This window comes from Pelodiscus sinensis, chromosome 6, assembly GCF_052426305.1.
Source record: "Pelodiscus sinensis isolate ZL-2025 chromosome 6, ASM5242630v1, whole genome shotgun sequence".
In the NCBI taxonomy this organism is placed as follows: domain Eukaryota; kingdom Metazoa; phylum Chordata; order Testudines; family Trionychidae; genus Pelodiscus; species Pelodiscus sinensis.
The window spans coordinates 107,624,836-107,640,633 of NC_143057.1; the positions used below are offsets into that span (position 1 = coordinate 107,624,836).

At 46.2% G+C, this 15,798-nt stretch overlaps 1 protein-coding gene across 4 annotated transcripts in view; it reads right to left on the reverse strand.

Moving 5' to 3' along the window:
- Window positions 1-15,798, reverse strand: part of SPEF2 (sperm flagellar and cilia associated 2) — a 208,488-nt gene that overhangs the window by 114,609 nt on the left and 78,081 nt on the right. For all 4 annotated transcript variants that reach the window (XM_089779424.1, XM_014570185.4, XM_075932547.2 and 1 more), the window contains 4 exons: window positions 4,836-4,975; window positions 4,213-4,340; window positions 3,970-4,108; window positions 990-1,127 (listed from right to left, as the gene is read on the reverse strand). In XM_089779424.1, coding sequence (XP_089635550.1) covers window positions 990-1,127; window positions 3,970-4,108; window positions 4,213-4,340; window positions 4,836-4,975 — 545 coding nt within the window. The remainder of the gene's footprint in view (window positions 1-989; window positions 1,128-3,969; window positions 4,109-4,212; window positions 4,341-4,835; window positions 4,976-15,798) is intronic.

The window sequence follows — 15,798 nt, forward strand, 5'->3', positions numbered from 1 at the left end:
ATTAGTTGCAAGAGTAATAAAGTGTTGTAATCCTTTTGGTGTGAATCAAAGGAAGTAGAATTCACATATCCTGCTTGAGGGATTCTCCCTCAAATTGTACTCACAGGAGATAGAGGTGCCAAAGTCCTGTGGAGATTAGAGAGTGAAGACAGATATTTCTGCCTAGTGGGATAGGCCCTGCCTAAGGATCCTAAGCATCATTTATCCACTCAGTTGTGCATCACTGTAGCTGAATATGTGTGATGTCAAGTTTTTCTAAAGTTTAAAATTTGACCAAATGTGAGCAAAATTACTCAGGAATGGCAAAAAGTCCATTCATGACACAAATTTCAAGTCCCTGTTCTAAAGAAAGAAATGACCAGATACATTTTAAATATTGAAACAATGCATTTTTTTTCTTTGCTGCATTATTAGAAATGGCTGAACTGTTTTAGGTGAAAATTTCCAAAAGATATCTGGCATAAACAATTTCACCCTAAATCACTTAAATTTGGCAAAGTTAGAGGCAATAGAAAGAGGGTGTTATAAAGAGAAGTGTTGGTCAATCTTAAAATAGATGGGTCGGGTAGCACTGTATAGAATTATAGCATTTAGAAGTCCCAGTTAAGAACAGAGACAATTATAAATAGAAAAAGGTATTTCACTAAACTCATTTAATTGGTAAGCTGAATGCAAATAACAACAATACGCAATATAGCTTGACAATTTATTTTTACATGACAATGGTATTTTTCTTGAACTGCTTTGTCCAAAAGATGATACACTGCTGGGAATATACATGCATGTCTTCTTTTATTCTCACTCCCTAGTTTAGTCATCTTCCTTCTTTAGTAAGTATTAATTAAACAGATATTTGCTAAGTTTAGTTTTGAGCATGCACTCTGAAGTGACCATACATGTGAAATCCCATTGAGATAAATGCATTAATCTAAGAATCTACCTGGGATATTGCAAGATCAGGACTAAGCCCATTCAGTTATTCACCATACCTGCATAAGTGAAAAGAAGTGGTTCATCAGGATACCCATATGATCCGGTAACCAACCATCATTCATGATATCACTACGTTCTTGCTCTGCTTCTTCCCTCCTGTTTTCACAAATATCCCAAAGACGGTCCCTCAGGTCCTAAAACAGACATACAAATACTGTTTCAAATGACTGATATGTAAAACCTTGGGCTATCTTGCATACATTTAAGAAATTATATTGGTGTAATGGCAAAAGCACCTTATTGAAATCTCGTTGTTAAGTAAATGCCTTTTTCCCCCTCAGTATAATATAGATCAATAAAAAACTGGCCAAAAAGTAATACACTAGGCCTTGAAGTTTATAAAATCTAGCTTTGGTGAAACCACCAGGGACATGGGTTGACTGTAAAGTAAAATGACACAACTGATACTACTGGTACCACGGAATGCACAATTGGCACCAGCTGTTTTTTCCCCCAATACAGGAGTCAGAATTGGTGGTAGTGGAAGCTGTAACCTTCATAGATCTGGGAACCAGAATATCACTGTTGCTAAGCTAAAAGCCACTTGTGTCAAATAAGTCTTTGAAGCTGAGATGCATCTGGACTGGCCTTTAAACATGAGAGAAGGTGCCCAGCATGCTTTGCTCTTAAAAGGTACTCAATCCTTACTTCAGTGGTGATTTTTTCTTTGTCGACAAAAGGAAAAAGAAAAAAATTGAGAAAAGAGGTATTGGTACAAACGACCATATTTTCGACAAAAGAAAATAATGAAAAGAGAAAAAAAAACTCAGTGCTTGCTTCAGATCCTATGCCCACAATACCCATAGGTTATTAGAATTTCATAGCAACACACTGCAGAAAAATGATACTGCATTCATACTGTCTTGTTCCCAACATGATACCAAGCACCTTCGGCCAGATCTAACCAATCTTTTCAACAAAACAGCTGGAAAATTATTTGCAGTGTAATAAACTCATCTCTGTATCAGATTCGACACAAGTAAGATACACTAGAGTGCCAACTGCTTTGAAAAGATATCTTAAAATGATTTTACCATGGTGTGACAGAATGGACTAGGCTTGACACCCCTTGCTGGAAGCTGGAGGCCTTGCTGCACCCTGCCCCAAGAAGAAGAGCAGAAGAGAGGTCCTCCAAGCAGCAAAGAGTGGCTGCCTCTGCTGTGGCCAATCAGGGCCCAGCAGGCTGACACAAAAAAAGTTGCTGGGACAGGACCTGCCAGTTCCTTGCTGGAGCTTGACCCAGCCAGATCTAGGCTCTGACTGGGAAGACAGGAACACCTCGGACAGCTCTGAGCAAGCTGAACTTTAGACCTGGTAAAGACCTAGGTCCAGAGGTTGAAGACTAGACATAACTGGCTACAAAATGTTACAGAACCCATGATAGGGTGTGTTGAGAAAGCCCTGAGAGAGAAAGCTGGACAAAGCAGAATCTTTACTCTGACTTAGAGTAAACTTTTCACCTTTCAAACTGTTGTCTGGCTGTTTCTCCTACGAGTTTTTTAGTTGTAATCTGTCAATGTAAGTGGAGGGGCAGGGGGGAGGGAAGGGAGAGAGAGAACAAAGAAAAGGGAAATATATGTGGCTAAGTTCCAGTTAATTAGTAGTTGGTAGCAACTACCACAATTCTTTCCATCTCCTGAAATTCTGTATATAAAGTTTATTCTCTCCATGTGACCTTAGGTTTTCCCACTGAGATATACATGTGAGATATTCTAAACACTTGCATTTCTTTTCAGCCTCTTAAAATTATTTTAAATGGGTTTATGCCTTTGTTCTGGAAAAAAGGTATTATGACTTTTTAATATTAGAGATCATTCTTTTCTTTTGTCAGTCATGTAGTCAATTCTCCATTTTTCAAATGTTCACCTCACTAGCTGTGCCACAATTTTGAAGGGTCTGGGAGTGGTGGAGACATTGTCTGAAGCTGGAGGATGGGGACAAAAATTGAGAGCTCATCTGGAAAAGGCTGTGGAAGTGTTCCATGTGGCCCTTTTATTTTCTTTCTCCTTCCCCTACACTTTTTCTTTCAGCATGTGGAGGTTGCTTTCACTTCCCTCTCTTTCCTTTCTCATGTTGAAGAGGGGACATAATCAGAGGCCTAGGCTCTTTACAACACATTACCACTGCCATTGGGCAGCAGGGGTGGTGCTAAAGCTGGCTACAGTTGATGACTGGTCTATTTGGTGGTGGAGGAGTGTGAGAAGGCTTGATTTGATAGTTGCCTACATGGAGTAGTCATTGTGGGCTCCCAGTTTCAGTCCCACTCTTCCTACTTATAATCTAGTTACTGGATTTCTGATGATGCCACATGTGCGGTCAAGAAGGGACTTTTCCGATATGGCAAAATTGGCAAACTGTTGTGTGGGTTTTTCACCTTCCATCTTTTCCCTGTTGCAGTTTTGGCAGGTTCCAGTGCAGCAGATAAGAAAAATCCAGTTAAGAACTCTAACCCAATAGGCTGCCTGGGCACTGGTTGTAGGCAGTAAAAAGCAAAGATGCAGGGGTATGCCTCTGTTTCTCACGTAGCTTGAGACTTCTCTAATCTTATCTCTCCAACCTCTGGTATAAGGAGGAGATCAGGCTAGGACCCTGGTATGAAATGACTGCTCGTTAAGTGAAACAAATCACTATTTTTATTGTTTTTTAGAGGACAAGAATAGAGAAATGCCTGCATTCCAGAAACGTCTATTTAATACAGCAAATTGTTAAATGAATAAATGCTGAGGATTGGGGAAAAGGAAAGAAAGTTATAAGAATAGTACTTTCTAAATAAATACATGATGAGAGATACATGAGAAAGAAATGAATAAAAAAGCAAAGGAATAATAGAAAAGTACTATTTATTAATACCAGTGTTGCAGAGCTAGTATTAAGGACATCAGTATTCATATTACATTAATCCTTTGTGAATTCAAATGCCTATAGACGTACAATGCTTCAGAACTAAATAAACCAATACAGTTGCCATTTACTTACAGTAACCCTTTGGTGTAATTCTGCTTTTGTTTCATCATCTTCCCACAGATCATCAGCAATGGAGTTATAATCAGATTGCCACTGAGATACAAATTCCTGCTTATGGTCTGGACGCCTTAGGTAATCCTTAAAATGGTTTCTGTGAAAAATGTGTCAAAATCATTTTAGTGCTATAAGATAGATGGTGTTCTAGATAAATAATATAAAATGTGACTGCTAATGCAATAAACTCCTGTTACTCACCTAGTATCTGCTAAGTAGTGAATTACAAAATACCGTTCTTGTCTCAGATATCTAAGTATAGTTTTGATGGTATTTTCATATGCATTTTCTATCATTTCCCAGTAAGGTATTAAAAATTCAGGTATTTCCTGTTAATTATTAAAACACACAAATACTTATTTCATATACTTCCTACAGCCTGTCCAAATATACCATCAGCAAGTATAGGAAAGAGATTATTTTTGGATATCAGATTAGCGATACATTATAACTAAAATAAAATAAATGTATTACAAAAACACTGCCACTCAGGAAACATCTTTCATAAAGTGTTACCATGTTTTCAAACAAGCTATTTTTCATTGTAACTATGAGGATTTATGCACAAACTTCTAACATATGTCATTATCAAATATTTTCAGTACTTTTGTACATAGTTGCAGCATTTTTTTTAAATGCTAACTGCTATCCATATCTTTAGGTATTTATATTTATAATTTATTCTACAATCTCTCCTGCATTCATTATGTATTAGAAATATCTTTAAAATGAATTCATTTGTAATGGACAAAAAGATCATGTAGAAATCAGTGTAAAAATTGAGAAAAGTATGGTAATTTAAAAGATTCCTATTCTTGTTGCACCTTTGGAAGTGGCTCATCTACATAAATCCATTCATCTGATCCTGGCTTAATTGGTGATGGTCCCAGAGAGATGAGAGGAGGTAGATCTTCAGGTGTAACTTGTGAAGACATTTTCCCTGGAGATTTTCCTCGAACAGAGCCTTAAATATGAATGCACAATTAGTAACCTCAAGAATAAACACGTGGACCTAAAGACCTGTGTTTTTTAGCTTCCCTCAGATAAATTTTACAGGTGTTCAAACACTTAGGCTGAAGTCAGTAGTTTGGCATTTATATAATGATATTTTTCAGTTTAGCTTTTATTTTATCCTACTTGCCAAAAAATTAGGCTTCCAAAAGCCTCTGTTGTGGAAGAAATAAAAAGATAATGAAACAAGCTACCTGGCATGTAAACAAAAAGTAAATTGTATTATCATTATGACTAGCAGTATAGGTACCATGATCTCAAGGTAACTACTGCTCAATGAGCTTGAAAAGGAGGTTACTCATCTGGTGCTGTAATGACGATTCTTTGTGTCCCCGTGGGTGCTCCACTATAGATGTTATTGGGTAGCTCCAGTGCCACAGATCAGAGTTTTGCACAGCAGTAGCCGGTTGGGCTACACATGCATACTAGGTGCCTCATGCCATTTGCATGTATGCCTGAATTTCTAGATCAGCGGTTCCCAACCTTTTCCATTCTGACAATTCAGGAAGACTTGGTGACCTAGGGCAATTCAAAAAAATTCAATTGAAATGTAATGGCAACCCATATTTGGGTCCTGACCCATACGTTGGGAAACCCTGATCTAGACAGAGAAAAAATAGAAATATCTCTGATGAAAGAGGGGAAGAAGGTGGGTCGTGGAGCACCCACAGGGACACACATCTCGAAGAACCTTTGTTACCGCACTGAGTAACTTCCTTTTCTTTTTTGAGTGACGTCGCTGTTGGTACTCCGCTGTAGGTGTCTTTGTAGCATTGTGAGTTATAAGCCGGATGGTTATAATTCGGAGTCACCTGGTTTCGACAGTGGACAATACTGCTGTGGCTACTGATGAATCATTAGCAAGGTTTATACAAATTGCATAGTGTTTTATAAAAGTATGGTCCGAAGACTATGTGGCAGTTTGGCAGATGTCCCCAAGTGAGACACCTCTGTGATGTAGTGTGGGTATGGTCCACTCGCTGGTCGCTATGCTTGGGATGTGGGCTGTGGATGACTCCTACTGGCCTCTGTCTGTAAGGAGGGCCCAGTGGGGGGTTGCCCTGAGGATGGGTCCCACTATATACATCATCACCTTCTGGAAAGGCTCCTCTATAAGGAGTAGGGGCCTCAAAGCAGCTTTCCTCCTATCTTGGGCTTTCCCCACCCTCTGGCAAGAGTACTGCTGCATGGCTGTAAATATCCCTGGCCAGTAGAAGTTTTGGAGCAGTCTCAGCCGGGTGCGCTGGATCCCCTGGTATCCCGAGAATGGGATGTCATGGGCCAGGTACAGCAGCTTGCGGCGATACTTTTGGGGAACTACCAGCACCCATGCCCCCACCTTCCCTGGGGGAAGCCATTCCCAGTACAGGAATTCCCTCTCCTGGCAAACTCCCTCAGAGTCCTCAAGGAGGGATCTGCTTGCACTTCATCCTGGAATTCAGCAGCTGGGGCAGGGGCAGGGGCAGGGGCAGGGACCTGTTCCCACCACTGCCTGGGTCTGGAGTCCCAGCCCTACTGGGCGCCATATCTGCTGGGATGGGGCCCTGCGCCCTCTGCAGGGAGCCCTCCACTGGGTCAGGGTCACCAGCCCCTCACTGGCTCTGGCTACGGGTGGTGACGAGAGCCCTGCTGGATCCATCTGGCCACTCCTCTACATCACCCCACATCAGCACCTCCATGGGCAAGTGCTGGTGCACTCCCACTTCCTTGGGGCCCTCCTTAGCCCCCCCCATTTCAGATGCACCCGGGCTACAGGCATCTTAAACAGGGTCCCATCTATGCCCCTCAGGGTCAGCTGAGTGTTGGGCACCATACGGTCTGAGGCCACTATATTGGGCCATGCCAGCGTCACCTCTGCCACCCCCCCCCTCCCCGTGTCCCAGAAACCCGTCACCACCCTGCCATCCACCTCCAGGGGCCTGAGGCACTTGCTCTGCAGGGGCTGCCTGCCTCCACCTGGTACATGGAGAAATCCACCTCCAGAAGGTCAGATCTCCCAGGGTAGTTGGCCTGAAAGGCCTTCCCCCCACTTTGAGCTGAGGTTTGCCTGCCAGCCCCTGTCTCTGGGGCACCCTGCCCTTCCTCCAGCCCCAGCCAGTTGACCCTGGAAAGTCTCGGGTTGTGGGACCTGTCCTGGTGCCTGGTGCACTGAGCCCTCTTGTGGCCTCTTTGCCCACAGCTATGGCAGGTTAGTTCCTGCGGGCCCCTTCAGGTTGGCTCCATCCGGACCCTTGCTATCTCTCTGGGGCACAGATGGCTGGCCCCTGTCTCTTGGGCTCGCCCCTTAGGGGATTTTCTCCATTGCTCAGCCAAGAATCAGTCTCTGCACGATTCCCTTTCTCTCCGGGACTCCTGTTAACACTTGGACCAGCTGTCCGTGAACTCATCCACCAGCCTCCCGGTGTTCTGGGGGTCCTCTGGCCTCTGGTCCTTTAGCCACACCTCAGGATGGGCGGGCATGCTTCATAGAACTGTTCCAGGATCATCAGCTTAACCAGGTCCTCTGCAGTCTGGGCCCCGACCCCGAATTGCGCCAGGTGGGAGACCATATCCACATAGGTCTCCCTTGGCTCCTTCTGCACCTCCCGGAATTTCTTCCTGTATGTCTCAGGGGTCAACCTGAACTTGTGCAGCAGGGCCTATTTGATCCATTCGTAGTCACCTGGCAGCAGATTCTCCAGCTAGTTGAGCACCCCTTCTGATCCAGCAAGGGAGTGAGCTGCTGGAGCCAGTCCACTGGGGGAGGATCTGGTGTAGTTCACAGACCCGTTCAAAGGAGCTAAGGAACCCATCCATGTCTCCCACGTCTTTACATTAGGCCAACACGGGCTTCTCAAAGCGTCTGGCCGTCCTGGGCCCCCTAACCCTAACCCTCCCCACTCACCGCAACTGGGGCCCCTGGCCTTCTCCACTCCACCACGGCCAGCTCATACTGCCGCTACCTCTCTCATTTCTGGCACTCCTCCCTACAATCTCTCTCTTTTGACTGAGGTGGTACTGGTGGAAGTTTATGATAACTGTGAGGGAGAAGGTTGCCTGGAGGGTGGCATAGAGGGGTACTTGAGTAGTGGTAAGAAACTGAACACCTGCAACATGTGGACCAACGATGGTAACAACATGGAGGGTACCTCCATTCCGTCCTCCAAGGTGGCAGATAGAGATAGGAAAAGAGTATATGTACCTATCATGGTACAACCTGGTCAGAGAAGAATGCCTAGAGGATAAGACACTGACACGTTCATGGCGGATACTTCGGAATGACGGCACCAGTGATCATGTAGAATGAATTGAGCCCCTAGAGGCTGGGGGAGGAGATGGAGAAAGCCACCTTGCAGTTTTAGTTGGGGACGTAAAGACAACGAATATTACGAAAGTACAGCGGATTTTGTCTGGATGCTGGTGAACAAGAAACTGGTGATGGTGATAGCCGTGCCAGGAAAAAAAGTTGGTTCTGCGGTTGGGGAGGGATGGGCATAGCTTGACTTTGCCCGAGCCTTCGTCGGCACCAGTTGAGTAGCTGGTGCCACTGGTGCCATTGATGAGGGCTTGTTGGTATCCTTCTGTTGGCTGGGTTCCAAGGGTGCCAGTGCTGGCGTAGGTGCTGGTACCGGTGCCACTGTTATCAGGTCCCTTGGTTTCATGGTTTTGGCTTGCTGGTTATGTCCGGTTACAGAGGTGCCTGGTTTATCTCCAGAGCTGATGCGGGTCATAAGAACATAAGAACGCCCGTACTGGGTCAGACCAAAGGTCCATCTAACCCAGTATCCTGTCTGCCGACAGTGGCCAGCACCAGGTTCCCCAGAGAGGGTGGACCGAAGACAATGAAGAGAAGGTACCCTGTGAAGTAACGATTGTTCTTCGAGATGTGCCCCGTGGGTGCTCCACTCTAGGTGTCAGGTCCCGTCCCGGCGCCGCGGCTTGGAGACTTTTCATAGCCGTGCTCCACCGGCTCGCGCATGCGTGGTTCACCAGGATAGCGTTCGCGCCTTTGATCAGCCGCGCGCGAGCCGGCAACCGTCAGTTCCTCTCATCCACTCATCTGAAAGAGACATTAAGAAGAAAAATTTCTGGAGCGGGGAGGAAGGACGGGTCATGGAGCACCCACGGGGCACATCTCGAAGAACAATCGTTACTTCACAGGGTGTGTAACTTCTCTTTATTCTTCGAGTGGCCCCGTGGGTGCTCCACTCTAGGTGACTCTGGAGCAGTACACAGAGCAGAATTAAAGCGCTCCGGAATCAAGACTATCAGCACGATTCAGTACTGCTGTAGCCACAGAAAAAACTGAAGTAAACTGTTCGACTATAGCAAGTGTTTCATAAAAGTCGCATAGGAAGACCATGTTGCCGCTCTGCAAATGTCACGAAAGGACACTCCACTGAGAAAGGCCGTAGTAGCAGCAACTGCCCTAGTTGAATGAGCTTTAGGGCGAGAGGGGAGAGGCTTCCCTCGCAGCGAATGACACATGGATATACATAAAACTATGAGCTTAGAAATACACTGAGAAGTTAAAGGCTGTCCTTTTGAGTGACTCGCTACTGACACCAACAAACGGTCTGTTTTCCTAAAACCCCGTGTTCTGTCGATGTAAAAAGCCAACGCCCTTCTCACGTCCAAAGTATGTAAGTGTGCTGCTTGCGTTGAGGTACGGGGTTTTGGGAAGAAGCATGGTAAGACCACCGGTTAGTTTATGTGGAATTCAGAAGACACCTTCAGAATAAACGCTGGATGGGTCCTCAACGTTACTGATTATTTCGAAAAGACTGTATAGGGCGGTGAAGCCATAAAAGCTGCTATCTCACTCACTCTGCGAGCTGAAGTGAGGGCTAGGAGAAAAACCACCTTGAGCGTAAGTAAGTGTAGTGTTACTGTTGCTAAGAGCTTGAAAGGGGGATGAGTCAAAGTTTGCAGGACCAGATCCAAATTCCATGAGGGAGGGGAGTGCCTCCGTGGGAGGTGGAGATACGAGAGCCCCTTCAGAAATCTTTTCATAGTGGGGTGAGCAAACAAGGAAATATCATCATCCCTATGATGGAATGCATTAATTACTGCCAAATGCACCCGTAGCGATGCAATTGCCAAACCATTGTCGTGTAGTTGCAAGAGATAGTCCAATACACAAGATAAGGGTGCAAAATGCGAGACCACGTTATTGTCCGCACACCATGCTTGGAACTTTGCCTACTTAGCTGTGTAAGCGATTCGAGTAGATTGTTTCCGACTATGCATCAACACTTGTTTGACTCGCCGAGAGCAGGATTGCTCGGAGTCGGTAAACCAGCTAGCATCCATGCAGTGAGGTGTAGGACCTCTGGTCGTGGATTACTGAGGGATCCGTTGTCCTGGGTCAACAGATTCGGAAGAGAAGGTAGAGGATATGGTGCTTTCACTGACATCTGGTGGAGCACTGAAAACCAAGGCTGACGAGCCCATGCTGGCGCCAGAAGGATTACTCGAGCTTTGTCTACATTGATCTTTTCGAGAACTCTGGGAATTAATACTACCGGTGGGAAAGCATACAGTAATGACGTCCCCCAATGGAGAAGGAAGGCGTCTCCCAGCGAATGGCGTCCTATCCCGGCTCTCGAACAATAATTGGGATATTTCAAATTGAGTTCTGTTGCAAACAGATCTATCGTTGGAAATCCCCATCGAGCGAAGATACGATTCAGTACGTCCGTGCGAATTTCCCACTCGTGGTCGTGTGGAAAACGTCTGCTGAGAGAGTCCGCTACTAAATTGTCAGCGCCCGGCAGGTAGGAAGCTGTTAGAACAGTGTTGTTGGTAATACACCAATTGCATAAATGGATGCTCTCTGCGCAAAGAGAACGGGATCGGACAGCTCCTTGCTTGTTTATATAAAACATAGTCGCCATGTTGTCTGTTAAAATCCTGATCGCTGTATTTTGAATGCGTGACTGAAAATGCTTGCACGCATGCTGCACCGCTCTCAACTCGAGCACATTGATGTGCAATAGCATTTCCCTTGCCGACCAACGTCTCTGGACCATGAGATTGCCCATGTGAGCTCCCCAGCCTATAAGGGAGGCATCTGTCGTTATTTGTGTAGTAGGTTGAGGGCGATGAAATGGAACGCCTATAAGGAGATTGGTTGGGTTAATCCACCACTGTAGGGGTTCCCGGACATACTACGGCACCACTAGCGGCCTGTGGACACCGTGCTTTGACGGGATATAAACCGTGGCTAACCAGTGCTGGAGGCAACGAAAACGTAACCTTGCGTTGCACACTACGATGGTGGCAGCAGCCATATGCCCCAACAGTGTAGACAGACACGTGTGGGGATTGTTGGAGCATGGACCACCATGTGTACCAATTCCTTGATTATTATAAAACGTTCCATCGGTAAATACGCGCGCGCCATAGTTGAATCGAGGCGCGCACCTATGAACATGAGATTTTGGGATGGAACTAGTGTTGACTTCTTCAAGTTTATGAGAAGGCCCAGGGTAGCAAACTCGTCAGATACTGTCCGAACCATATGACATGTTTCCATGCAGGTCGTACCCCTAAGAAGGTAATCGTCTAAGTAGGGGAATATTGTTACCCCTAGTCTGCGTAGGTGGGCCACGACCACTGCTAACATCTTGGTGAAAACCCTGGGAGAACATGCCAGGCCGAACGGAAGAACCCTGTACTGCTAATGTTCGCTCCCCAGTTGGAAACGAAGGAAAGGTCTGTGTGCCACGTGAATTTCTACTTGGAAATAAGCGTCCTTCAAGCAGAGGACTGCAAACCAATCCTTTTTGTTCAATGACGGAAAAATGGTTGATAAAGTTATCATCTTGAAACATTGCTTCCGAAGGTGCCGGTTCAGTCTTCGAAGGTCCAGGATGGGTCTCCATCCTCCTGACTTCTTTGGTGTGAGGAAATATCAGGAGTAAAAACCTTTCCCCCAAAACTGCTTGGGAACTCTCTCTATCACCCCGATGGTGAGCCAACGTTGAACTTCTTGCTCCAACAGTTTCTCTTGAGAGGGGTCCCTGAAGAGGGACAGGGAGGGGGGAGTGGTAGGGGGAATAGAGAGAAAAGGGATGGAGAGGCCGGATTGAACTACCTCTAGCACCCATCTGTCTGTGGTGATCGTAGGCCAGTGGTGGTAAAAAGAGCGTAAACGATGATGAAAAAGATGATGGGTTTCCGTATTGACTATGGACGATTGGTTTGCATCCTCGACAAGCAAGTCAAATCTGTTGCTTAGTTGACTGCTGATTACACGAACGGTTCTGCTGTGGTCGCTTGCATTGGGGGCACTGTCTAGGACGCTGGTTGTCGAAGGGACGTGATTGCTGTCTAGGAAAATTGAAGTCATATCTCCGTTGGTAAGGGAAATAATGCCTACGCTTGAAGGAATGTGTGTACATCCCCAGTGTACGTAAAGTGGTGAGTGAGTATTTTCCCGAGTGGAGGACCTCATCGGTGTTTGCCGCAAAAAGTTTAAGTTTGTCAAAGGGCAGATCCTCAACCTTGCTTTGCAACTCCTTCGGCGCCCCTGCTGACGAAAGCCAAGATGATCTCCTCATGGCGATACCAGTAGCAGCTGCCCGAGCTGCTGTGTCAGCCACATCCATAGCAATCTGAAGCGCAGCGCTACATGACACGTACCCCTCCTGTACTATTGCTTTCAGGAGTGGTTTCTTGGTGTCTGGGAGATGGTGCAACAAATCTGCTAGTTTGGAGTAATTATCGAAATTATGGTTCGACAGATGGGCTGAGTAATTCGTAATGCGAAGTAAAAGTGTAGCTGAGGAATAGACTTTCCTCCCAAAAATATCTAATTTTTTATTGTCCTTGTCCGAAAGGGTATTTCTGTACTGTGTCACCTTACCCCTACGTTGTGTTGCGCCTACTACCAGTGAATTGGGTTGGGGGTGATTGAATAAAAAGTCCAACCCCTTTGCTGGAACAAAATATTTTCTATCAGCTTTTTTACTTGTAGGTGCAACCGATGTTGGAGTTTGCCATATCTCGTCCGCCACTTCCATAATCGCCTCATCGATTGGCAGCGCGACTTTCGCACGTTGTAGTGGGCGGAGATTCTTCAAAAGGTGATGTTTCTTAACAGGCACATCTGCTAGCTGTATGTCCTGTGTGTCTGCCACTCATTTGAAGAGATCCTGAAAATGTTTCAGATCATCCGGTGGGGAGATTTCAACTGGGCAAATCACTTCATCCGGGGAAGACGATAGGCAGTCCGCTGTGGAAGTTTCCGTCTTAGGGTCCTCTGTTTCCGATAACTGACCCTCCTCTGGTTCGGATTGCTCTAATTGGATTGTTGAACTCTTAATTGGAGAAGGTGAGAGTAATGGTTGTGATTTATGAGGTAAGTATTCCGCTAATGGGGATTGGCAGATGTGAGAAGATCCCCTATGTGATGGTGGTGAATGGTGACGCTGGGGGCGATAGTCATACGATCTATGATAGCGGTCAGAGTAACGTTCAGAGCGTGACGGAGAGGGGTATCGAGAAGAACGTGCGCTATCATGCTGGATATAATAGACGCGGCATGGAGAGCGCCTCACCGATCCGTGTCTCGAGAGACGGGAGGGCGACCGGGATCGTGAACGGGACCGATATGCATCTAAATACACCGCGTCCCTACAACCGTGCCGGCTGTACATAATCCGAGAGGGGGAAAAATAGCCGTGATAGCGACTTCGCCCTCTTGGTGAAGCAGACGGGGAAAGAGACCTGTCCGTATGATGGGTCTTTGACAATGACTTCCTATATGTTGAAGTCTCATCCCTACCCCGAAACATAGGGGAACCAGGCACCGAGTGAAGGTGAGACGGTGCCGGAGAGGTCAGCTACTGCTGATTTAATGTCGGTGCTGGCAGGGTACCCGGTGCCAGAGTTAACAATGGTGCCGAGTCTGAGGCATTAGCGTGTCCCGCCTCAGGTCTCGGTGCTGGAGAAGACGGTGCTGACATCACCGCCGGGGCAGGCGAAACAGGCGCCGATCCGCTGGGTGCCGTTGAAGTCGGTGCCGGGAGGCTGATCAATTGCGGCGCCGGCGCATTTGTCAGTTTCAAGGCGCGTGAAGCTGAAGCCGGTGCAGGCTTGCTGGTCAGCTGCGGCGCCGCTCCCAGTATCGGCGCTGAAGCCGCTCTGCCTCTGAATGGTGGGGGCTCCCTTATGCCAGCCCCAGCGAGTTGTTTGGACCCCCCGGGGGTCACTTTAGAAGCCACTGCCGGGGTTGAAACTGCCGCAGGGAGGGAGCGCATCGGGGACGGCTTTGACGTTTTGGAGCCCGCCGGTCCCCGACAAGCCGCTCTCCTCTTGTACTAGGAGATTTTTGTGGCTGCTGGAGGGGTAGGGTCAGGCTGCAACGCCTTGCCAAACATAAACATTCTTATCTTCATCTCCCGCTCCCTCCGGGCTCTTGAAGTTAATTTGTGGCAATGGGTGCACTTGTCAGGGACGTGAGTCTCCCCCAGTCACCTAATACAAGTGTCATGGCCGTCAGCCTTGGCATGGCTTCACGGCACACTGAACATTTCTTAAAATCAGTTGATCCTGGCATTTTCAGCAGAGTTACAGAAAAAACTGATTCTTGTGTAACCCTGCTGCGGGTAGTCAATTTCACAGTTTAGCGCTTCGCAGCAGCGCTTCTGAGTGAAAAACGGTTTTAAAGAATTTTTTTTTAAAACAAGAGAACACCTAACAAAGTAACAGGAACACAGCTAACACTAAATCTCTAACTATTTACAGGTAGACAACTATCTAAAACCATGACTAAAGAAGAGATCAGGGAGCTCCGATCGCAACCTGAGGAGGTTGAGAAGAACTGACGGTTGCCGGCTCGCGCGCGGCTGATCAAAGGCGCGAACGCTATCCTGGTGAACCACGCATGTGCGAGCCGGCGGAGCACGGCTATGAAAAGTCTCCGAGCCGCGGCGTCGGGACGGGACCTGACACCTAGAGTGGAGCACCCACGGGGCCACTCGAATAAGAATCAAGCAATTTGTCTCCTGCCATCCCTCTCCAGCCTCTGACAAACAGAGGCCAAGGACACCATTTTATCCCCTAGCTAATAGCCTTTTATGGACCTAACCTCCATGAAATTATCTAGCTTCTCTTTAAACTCTATCATAGTCCTAGCCGTCACAGCCTCCTCTGGCAAGGAGCTCCACAGGTTGACTACACGTTGTGTGAAGAAGAACTTTCTTTTATTAGTTTTAAACCTGCTGCCCATTAATTTCATTTGGTGTCCTCTAGTTCTTCTATTTAGGGAACTAATAAATAACTTTTCTTTATCGGCCCTTTTCACACTACTCATGATTTTATATACTTCTATCATATCCCCTCTCAGTCTCCTCTTTTCTAAACTGAAAAGTCCCAGTCACTTTAACCTCCTCTCATATGGGACCTGTTCCAAACCCCTAATCATTTTAGTTGCCCTTTTCTGAACTCTTTCCAAGGCTAAAATATCTTTTTTGAAGTGAGGAGACCACATCTGTAGACAGTATTCAAGATGTAGGCGTACCATAGTTTTATACAGGGGCAGTAAGATATTCTGGGTCTTATTTTCTGTCTCTTTCTTAATAATTCCTAGAATCCTATTTGCCTTTTTGAGCACCGCTGCACACCGGGTGTAAGTTTTCAGAGAACTGTCCATAATAATTCCAAGATCTCTTTGCTGATTTGTCGTAGCCAAATTAGCCCCCATCATAGTGTACGTATAGTTGGGGTTATTTTTCCCCGATGTGCATTACTTTACACTTATCCACATTAAATTTCATTTGCCATTTTGTT